At 32.8% G+C, this 10,162-nt stretch overlaps 1 protein-coding gene across 3 annotated transcripts; it reads right to left on the bottom strand.

The window, feature by feature from the left end:
- Positions 1-2,743: 2,743 nt before the first annotated feature.
- On the bottom strand, positions 2,744-8,076 carry LOC123219143 (phosphatase IMPL1, chloroplastic-like). 3 transcript variants are annotated; one of them, XM_044640903.1, is made up of 10 exons: positions 7,528-8,076; positions 6,853-6,920; positions 6,568-6,701; positions 6,353-6,442; positions 5,716-5,804; positions 4,978-5,035; positions 4,837-4,889; positions 4,366-4,464; positions 4,138-4,251; positions 2,744-3,099 (listed from the first exon to the last, which is right to left on the bottom strand). In XM_044640903.1, the coding sequence occupies exons 1-10, from the start codon at positions 7,831-7,833 to the stop codon at positions 3,040-3,042; spliced, it is 1,071 nt and encodes a 356-aa protein (XP_044496838.1). In that variant the 5' UTR covers positions 7,834-8,076; the 3' UTR covers positions 2,744-3,039. The 3 variants fall into 3 exon arrangements, with proteins under 3 accessions (XP_044496838.1, XP_044496837.1, XP_044496839.1); XM_044640902.1 differs by lacking the exon at positions 2,744-3,099 and adding an exon at positions 3,208-3,504 and having other exon boundaries at positions 7,528-8,073; XM_044640904.1 differs by lacking the exons at positions 2,744-3,099; positions 6,353-6,442 and adding an exon at positions 3,277-3,504 and having other exon boundaries at positions 7,528-8,070.
- Positions 8,077-10,162: the final 2,086 nt, after the last annotated feature.

Below are 10,162 nucleotides of genomic sequence, written 5' to 3' on the forward strand. Positions count from 1 at the left end.
AACTTTCGCCTTTAATCTCTTGGTCCTCATTTTCGTCTTCTCCCAAATATGGAAGAAAACTATATGTTTCTTCTTCTTGAACACTCCAATCCCATAAGGCATCTTCCTCAATTTCCATATCTCTACTAATCACAACTTTCTTGGAAATAGGTTCGAAATATTTGTACCATTTAGAGTTCTTGTTATAGCCAATAAACACCATTTTCTTGCTCATATTATCAAGTTTTGTCCTTTCTTGTTCGGATACATGAACATAGACAATAGATCCAAAAACTCTTAAGTGTTTCACACTTGCCTTCCATCCACTTCATGCTTCTTGAGGGGTTATTTTCTCTAAACTCCTCGTAGGTGAACGATTTGAGAGACAAACTGCACATGCAACCACCTCAACCCAAAACTCCTTAGACATATTCTTACTTTTTAGCATCGTCCTTGCCATGTTAAGAATTGTCCTATTTTTTCTCTCGGCAAACCTATTTTGTTATGGTGCTCTTGGGACCGTCATAGGATGTCGAATACCATTTTCTTCACAAAAGACCTTGAATTCATTCGAAGTGAACTTTCCACCTCTATCAGTTCTTAGAGCTTTAATTTTGTATCTGTTTTCCTTTTCAATAAGAAGCTTGAATTTTTTAAATGTCTTAAAAACTTCACTCTCGTTCTTCAAAAAATAAACCCACATCTTCCTTGTGTAATCATCAATGAAGAGCATAAAATATGAGCTCTTACTGAAAGATTATGGCTTGATAGGACCACACACATCCGCATGTACAAGTTGTAGAGGCTCAGTTGCTCTCGAAAGTGACACCTTTGAAAAACTCTTTCTTGCATGTTTTCCAAGTAGATACGCCTCGCATAATTGATTTGGATGATTGATTTTGGGAACTCCTTTCACCATATTCTTTTCTCCTAGCATTTTAAGCCCTTCAAAGTTGAAATGCCCGAATCTCATGTGCCAAATCCATGAAGGATCCTTGACACAAGCTTATAAACACTTCGCCTCTGCCATTTTCACATTTAACATGAACATTGAATTCTTTGTCATGGCAACTTTAGCAACATATCTATCATCTAGATTTCGAAGCCACAAATAATTGTTCTCCATCTTCACTTTGTGCCCACTCTCTAAAAGTTGGTCGATGCTCAAAATATTGCTCTTCATTTTTGGGATGTAATAGACATTGTGAAGAATTTTATGGTCTCCATCCTTTGTAGCCAAAATTACTGAGCCTTTTCCCTTAATCTCTACCTTTGTATCATCTCAAAAATGAACATTCCCAATCACTTTTGTATTCAACTCTACAAATTTACTTCTATCTCCTATCATGTGGTTACTTGCGCTATTATCGAGATACCACGTGACATTTTTTTCTACAAAGCCTTCTTTTTTAGAAAACAAAAGAGTATCACCTTCCACCTCTTTATGCTCAATAAAGTTTGTCTCCTCATCACAACTCTTAGTTTGACATTCCCAAGAATAGTGACCTTGCTTCCCACATGCATAGCACTCTACTTGGCTTTTATCCTTTCTCCAATTATTATTTCTCCCTCATCCATGACCTCTTTGAGAACTCCTATTTTCACCTTTTTGAAATGAATTTTGCTCACCTTTTCTTTGACCATGCCCAAGGCCTCGTCCACAACCTCAACTTCTACCACGACCTCGACCTCTTCCTCCTCTGTCATTTCCCTTAGGATTAAAGGAATTTTGCTTACAAAACTTGCTCCATTGGTTCTTGTGGGGTCCTCTTCATTGTCTCTTCATGGGCTAACAACAATCCATGTAACTTGTCGATGGTCATGGACTCTATGTTCTTCCATTGTTCAATTGCTACCACCACATGAGTGAATTTCGCATTGAGAGAGCACAAAATCTTCTCTACCACTCTTGCATCTTCCATCTTTTCATTGAGCCACTTCATTTGATTCACCACCGCCAATACTAAAGTAAAATAATCCATTATAGACTCATCCTCCTTCATCAAAATCGACTCAAACTCAGCCCTTAGAGTTTGGAGCCGCACCTTCTTCACTCTATCAACTCCGACCACAAAATTCTTTAGAATTTCCCATGCATCCTTGGCTCTTGTAGCATTGGCTATCTTATCAAACATGTCATCATCTAACAATTGATGAATAATTGAGAGTGCACTTTGATCTTTCTTCTTTGTTCACTGCCAAGCTTCTAGTGCAGCCACGGTTGCAATATTCTCGTATGCGGGATCTTCATATCCTTTCTTGACAATGTCCCATAAGCCATGAGATCCAATTATGGCCTTCATGTGTAGCACCAATTGATCATAATTTGTTTTGGTTAGTTGTGGCTATTGGAAAGTGATACTAGTTTTGGTCGTCATTTTAACAAACGCTCTAATACCAATTTGTTGGAAGCTATGGTGAGTTACAAGTATGAATTCTTAACACAGATGAGGAAGAAGGAAAAGGTTAACTTCAAAGGTTTTATTTCTATATTTTCACTTCATATATCCTCGCACATAACAAATGATTACAAGTCTTTTTATATACCTAAATATCAGCTATTAACCATTAAAAAAATTTTATTTATGCACAACATTTAATAAAATAGCTATAACTTTCTTTAGAAAACTTCAATGAACCTGAAACTTGCGTTATTTAAAACTAGACTTAATAAGCTTTAAATCCATATTTGATTCACCAAAAACGACATACATTTGCCTTCCCAAAACGTCCCTTACATTCACCACATGTTTCTGCCCACTGCTGAAGACGAGAAGTCAAGTTTAATTTTTTTATTGAAAAATTCTCAACAGTGTACAGAGGCAATATTGGACGGTGCATAGGTTATGTTATCTGGAGGTAGGAGATAAGAGAATCTCAATTATCCTTTTGAAAAGTAAAGCGAACAGATTCTCACGAAAAAAAAAAAAAGGAAAAATGTAATTATTTTGATCATCTCAGCCTATAAATTCAAGGTCTGCATGGCAAACGAACATCATCAGTAAGATTTACTTGGAATTTTGAAGAGAAAAGTGATCAGGAGATGGCTTCAGCTCAAGTTCAGCCCCCACACAACCTCCATGCCATTCTGAAAGAGGGAGACTCCCAGATTGACGCCTCCTGAATATAATCATATATAACATTTTAAAGTATGTCACTATAGTATAAAGCATAAATCATAGTATTTCATTTTATGATATGAGCCACATCAAAACTAGGGAGACAAAAAGAAAGTAAGTTAATATGATTCTGACAGGAACCTACACAAATCAATCCAATCACTCCAATGAAAACAATGTTGACAACAAAAGATGTCAACTCCAGCCTTCTAATATCTTAATCAATATTATTAATTGTTGTTATTATTATCCTAATTCTAACAAATTCATTTTTAGAAAAAAAAAAATGACAACAAAATCAAACCCTAGCATGTAGTACACCATTGGATACCAAAACAGATCTATCAAACACACAAAACTTTCCACCATCCATGCGAGTAACTGCCCCGCCAGCCTCTTCAACAATCTGCTTACAGCGGAGTAAAAAAAATGCCATTAATAAATCAAACTGAAATCAGAAAACCTTGGTCTCTCAAAGAATGATCTTTTGTTGTTTAAGTGGGCATCATACATCTTTACAATAAACTAGCGTATTTATTTTGAGTAGACAAATAAGTACACTTTTTATGTGTGTCATCAAGTGATTGGTGATGTTGAATTAAAAATAAAATAACACCCAATTAAATAATGACACACATTAAGTATATACTCATTTGTGTACTCAAAGTAGATACAAATAACCTTGTTCATATCTTTATGCATCATGTTCATTATTCTAGTTTTCACCAATGATTCTTCTTCAGGAAAAACATAGCAAATGGCTTGTTGTAAAAAGTGAGCAATCTCTGTGTTGATTGAGGAAAAATATGTTAAAAAGAGAAAGTAAAAAGATTAACTTGATCTTTAAGCATTTGTGATTAAGTTAAAAAGAAGAATAATAAGAAAAATTAAATCTAGGGACCTTATGAAGCTCTCATGATCAACTATGATGCTAACAAAGATGAACCGTGGTGCATGAGCAATAGTCCATAATCAATTTCACAGCAAAAGTACGCCACACTTATCTAGCAAAAGCATTAATAAAGATAAAGAAAATTACCAAAACACCTGCAGCCATATCCCATGGCTTTAGACGATATTCCCAATAGCTTTCTACAATCCCAAGAGCTACATGGCACATGTCCACAGCAGCAGCTCCAAGTCTTCTCACACCCTTAATTGAGGAAAAGTGAACAGACAGGAGAAGGGAGCAGATATGAGTTTCTACAACTTAGGCAAAAACAGCATCTGTTTAGGGAGGGGAAGAAAGCAAATAAACACTCAGTACCCGGCTGACATCAGTAAATTCCTTGAATAATTCTATATTAGTTGCCCATGCATCATCGTGCTCATATCCAAAGCCAGTCACTAGAAGAGACCGCTCCACCTAGAGGCAAGGAAAAAATAAGCTGTTGAAATTCAAAAAGACTCAACTTCTAAAAATAATAAAGCATAAATCAACATACTTTTGTCAATTTCTATAACAATATGATAAAACATCTCCACATAGATACAACCTCTGTAACCAGTTTTCAAGACTTCAGCCTTGGAAGTCCACATGCCTGTAGATGATGTAGTAAGGCACATGCTTATTGAGTCACAGAACCATGCATCATCCATAGAAAGTATATGAATGAATGTGGCTATTCATTCTCCAACATCACATGATAATGGAAAATGGATAAGTATATACTTATACTAAAGCAATTTGGTGCACATATTACATGTGAAGATCATGAATTTGCCACTAATTGCTCACCTGATCGGTTTGACTGACGTAAATTTTTTGACCATTACAGAATGATCCTCCACCTGTAATAATGAGATCAAATCCATTCATATATATAAATTTAAATTACACAATGCCGTTAAGAATACTGAACAATGAACATTTTCATACCAGCAGTTGCAGAAAATAGACGGGTATTCCAACACATAGGGCCACCCACAAACTCTACCTGAAAACAGAACAAACATTGTCATTTTACCTTCCATATGACAACTGAAGAAACCTTTCACACCTTTTTTTCAATTGGGAGGTATTATAATTCACCAAAAGGCTGAAACTAGACCTCTCAATGCTTTAGTTAGTACACAATGCCATTCTAGTATACCCAGATTTCATCAATTACCCATTGATCTTAAGATCTTAAATGTTCAGATATACCATATACAAATCTCATTGTTTTCTTCCTTTGATTGTCTCATCCATAAGATGCCTCAGGTTGAGTACAGTCAAGTCATTTAGAATAATAGAATTGAGCTGCAAATTCAAGATTGTCCTATTTTAACAAAACGGGTTTCTAAAATGTTACCTTGCATAAATTTCTAGTAAATAATATATAGCATGTCAAGTATAAAATTGCAATACCACAAGATGGAACAATTAATTATCTATAATTGTTCATAGCTGTACTCTGGATCCTGTGCTCTCCTCCCAAAAATTGCTGTTCTAAAAGCATGTCTTATTTTTCTTAGTAAGAGACTATAATGTTACAATATCCATAAACAACTGAGATGCCAGGGAAGTTTAGCCAAAAAATTTTAGACAGCTAAACTTGACATTATAAACAAAACTACAAGTTGGATACAAAAGCACATGGATATCATGTCGAAGAGCAATCTGACGAATCATTACCACAGCAGCAGCAGCAGGATTTCCTTGAAATAGAACTCCAACAGAAACAGCAAAGCTAGGATAACCATGTGCAAAGTTTGTTGTTCCATCTAAAACAATAGAAAAGGATTGCCAAGTTAAAGTCGATTCTATATAGTCCATTTGCAACAAAAGATAACTGTACAAATGCATGATCCAGCGAAAAGTAATTAATGAGCACATGCAAAATCACTCCAACATTAACAGTTATTAAACAGATCGATTACAAGAAAATTTGCCAAAAAAATTACTCATTTTATGTTGATCTGCTAGTATCCAACTTATGTTAGTTATGGAAAATGACTCTTACAGCGAAAACAAATTATCACTATCAAATTTTCTTTTGTAAGAGACAAGCAAAACTAGTATTAAAGCACTTATTCATTACATTAAAATCTTAAGCATTATCAAAACAATGAAAAATAATAAACACACTGATAAGATAGATTTCATATCAATTACTCATGTTGAATCAGGATAACTTGTTCTATTTACATTGCCTGTCTCATGCTATTTTTCAGTAAATAGTTCATGTTAAGGTTGAACACAAATGAATTAAAAGGTCACATTTAGGTTGATACATGTGTTTGATTATAGCTCTCTTCAAAAGAATTTATACCCATTTGGTTGACCCGAGCCATTACCCCTAGGGTCAAGAATTGCTGCAGTACATCGGTACTTGCAAAGAAGTGGTAAATTATAACAGCTTCTGTGACCATATAGAAAAATCATGAAATATCATTCTGAAGGTCCAAGCAGCATCTCAAATAAAAATTACATGAAGCTTATGTCACTTGTCCTATAGAAGAGGTCAACAGTTTTAGAGAGACAAACCTAAAGGATCAATACACCAGAGATAATCAGATGTTGTGTCTCCGATGATTCCACCCTCTTCTCCAAGAATGAGGTGTTCTCCAAAATTCTTTTTCACAACTTCTAATATAGCCGCCTCACTATTTTTATCTGTGCTGCAAGTAATTTATTATAAATAAGGTAAATAATGCCTGAGCTAAGTTCCAAATTTTATAAATCTAGAAATGGAATAAAGGCACAGTAATATAAGTAAATAATTAAACATCTACACTACTAATGGTAGTGAGAAGAAAGAGAGACTCCTACTCAGTCACCAAGTCAGTGAGCCCTTTATATGTAATATTACGAGGCCTATTCACAGCATCCATCACAACCTGTAAAAAGAAATTGTATAAAGTCACTTTCAACAAACAACTGCCATACACTGAAAATATGATCCAAAATGATAATGACATAGCTCCATAAGAATGTGTTTTGATAAAGCTAAATTTGTTAAAAAGCAGTATGCATAACAAATTAGCTGCAGCCCTCAATCATACTTGTATCATATAGGGCTAATATTCTCTTTACAAAGAAGCACAAAACATGACTTTTGACAGATGAATTTCACAAGGGAATTTTTTTGTATGCTTAAAAAAAAAACATTTCATGAAGAACCTAGTAAACAGAGCATTTTAAATGTAAATAATGTCTTCTAAAACTCATCAAAATCTATATATATATATATATATATATATATATATAAAGTGTTTCACTTCAAAGCAGTGAAATATATAGCCTCAATAGAGAATGTAAACTAATGACACTAAAATTATAACCTTCTTATCATGAAGACAGACTCTAAACTTCACAATCAAAGTATTAAAGACTTCAAAAACCAAACCACATTACAACTTCCCTATGAAATTTACCAATCACAAAAGTAAAATCCAAAAAAAGAACTAGGTATTCATAAAATTGAAGAATGACAAGCAAACAAACCTCAGAACCAGTTTTAGCAGCAGTCTCAACAACTTGAATGAGCTGGCTAGGAGGAATAGGTCCGGTGGATTTAGCACCAATTTTAGGGTAGTCTTTCTGATAAGAAGTCTCAGACAACACAGCCGTTGTAGAAACTTTTCTCCCCAGTTTTGTACTCAAAGTCGAAACTTTTTTATACACAGATGAGAAATTGTTACTGGGTTTGAGAAATAGGCACTGGTTTGAGTGATTGAGAGGTGGAAATGATCTGGGTATGTAAGAAAATTTCAGAGGAATGTTTGAGAAGGAAATTAGAGACCTTCCCATCTCAATTAGAAGCAAATGAAAGAGTCAAATAGTTGATTTTGAGTATGTTTTTGAAGTCTGATCGAGTTTGAGACACTGATTTTTGTGTTCAAAATCTGAAATTTGTTACCTCGCTACAAGAATCTAGTATGGACTCTGGATGAGTAGTAGCTTCTGTTCTCTTAAAATAAGAATAATAAATAAATGAAATTCGAGAAAAACAAGAAACAACTGTTTTTTGAAAATAAGAAAAACGACTGAAACGTTTTCAGAAATTGCTGAGTACACTTCACTACGCATATATTTGTCAAAATAGTTTGACGCCACCTCGAGCGAAAACGTGAGTGAAAAAATGTGGGGGTGTCTTTGAAAAACCGTATTAAAATTTTTTTTTATCAGGGAAATTTTAAAAAATGGCCAAAATGCCCTCCCATTAAGCAAAAATACCCAAAATCACTATTTCCAAGCCAAAATGCCCAAAATCACTGTTTCAAAAAAAAAATACCTATGATTTTTTTTAATACCAAAACTACCCTTCCCCTCATATTTATATAACTCTCCCACTTCCTATGGGGTTTTAATGTAATTTTAAATAACTATGAGGGGTTTTTGGACATTTTACATTATAAAGGCATTTTGATATTTATTTATTTATTTCAAACTTTTTCTAAAATATCAAAATTACCCTTCCCTTCATTTATATAACTCCCCCACTCATTATGGGGGTTAAAATAATTTTAGATAAATATGGGAGGTTTTTGGATATTTTACATTGTAAAGGCATTTTTATATTTATTTATTTATTTATTTAATTACTTTTTCTAAAATGTCAAAATTACCCTTTCCCTCATCTATATAAACCCTCCTCACTCATTTTATTTACACACACTTCTCATATCACTCAAACACTCACTCTCACTTTCATTTTTTTTCAACATCAATTAGTAGGGATTCGTTCGGACGGAAGAAGTTCGTATTTATGTATTCAACTGGAAAAAACACTATTTATCAAAAAAAGTATTTATGTCAATCTTAGTCTAAAACTTAATTTCATTTGTTAAGTTTAGTTTTTATGCCATAATATGGGGTTAAATACAATGTTTCACAAGTATAGGGGGTTAAAAAATTTAGGATAAATATGGAGGGTTTTTGGATATTTTACATTATAAAGACATTTTCATATTTATTTATTTATTTAATTATTTTTTCTAAAATGTCAAAATTACCATTTCTCTCATCTATATAAACCCTACTCATTCCCTTTATTTACACACACTTCTCATATCACTCAAACACTTACTCTCACTTTCATTTTTTTTCAACATCAATTAGTAGGGATTCGTTCGGACGAAAGAAGTTCGTATTTCTGTGTTCGACTCGAAAAAATACTATTCATCAAAAAAAGGTATTTATGTCAATCTTAGTCTAAAACTTAATTTCATTTGTTAAGTTTAGTTTTTATGCCATAATATGGGGGTTAAATGTAATGTTTCACAAGTATAGGGGGTTAAATGTAATTTAGGATAAATATGGGGGGTTTTTGGATATTTTACATTATAAAGACATTTTCATATTTATTTATTTATTTATTTAATTACTTTTTCTAAAATGTCAAATGAAATGTTATTAAAATTAGGGCGCATTTTCATATTAAACATGGTAGGCGCATTATAATTGAAATTATAGGTTTTTTCGAGTTTCACTCCTTTAGGATATATCAATTCACATTTTCCAGATTTTTACAGAATTTTTCGATTGTTACCATACTAGGGTATTTCAACTTTTAGATTTCGAATTTCAGTTTCGTTTTTTCGAATTTCATCCTTTTAGGATATATCGATTCGTATTTTTAAGATTTCTGAAGAATTTTTCGATTGATGTTATTCTAGGGTATTTCAACTTTTAGAATTCAAATTTCAATTCTGTTTTTTTGAATTTCACCGTTTTAGGATATATTAACTTGTATTTTTCAGAATTTTGAAGAATTGTTCGATTATTACCATTCTAGGGTATTTCAACTTTTAGAATTTGAATTTCAGTTCTGTTTTTTTGAATTTTATCGTTTTAAGATATATCCACTAGTATTTTCCAGATTTTTGAAGAAATTTTTTATTATTGACATTTTAAAGCATTTCAAAGTATAGAATTTGAATATCTATTTCAAAGTATAGATATTATAAAAACGTTTTAAATAGAACGTTACAAACAGATAGATGCATTTTGAGGGGTAAAATAACATACGAAAGTGTTATATAAATTGTTATATAAATTGTCAAATAATTATAGGGGGATAAATAAATTATTAGAAAAATATTAGGAGTTTCTTTTAATTATTAATAATTGTACGATT

Source organism: Mangifera indica, chromosome 6, assembly GCF_011075055.1.
Source record: "Mangifera indica cultivar Alphonso chromosome 6, CATAS_Mindica_2.1, whole genome shotgun sequence".
Lineage (NCBI taxonomy): Eukaryota > Viridiplantae > Streptophyta > Magnoliopsida > Sapindales > Anacardiaceae > Mangifera > Mangifera indica.

What these genes read in the sequence shown, in the direction of transcription:
- LOC123219143 (XM_044640902.1), bottom strand. Translation starts at nt 7,833, where the DNA reads ATGGGAAGGTCTCTAATTTCCTTCTCAAACATTCCTCTGAAATTTTCT. An exon ending in ACGTCAGTCAAACCGATCAG is followed by an intron (nt 4,465 to 4,836) that starts GTGAGCAATTAG and finishes CCTTGCCTCTAG; the next exon opens with GTGGAGCGGTCTCTTCTAGT. An exon ending in AATTTACTGATGTCAGCCGG is followed by an intron (nt 4,252 to 4,365) that starts GTACTGAGTGTT and finishes TCCTCAATTAAG; the next exon opens with GGTGTGAGAAGACTTGGAGC.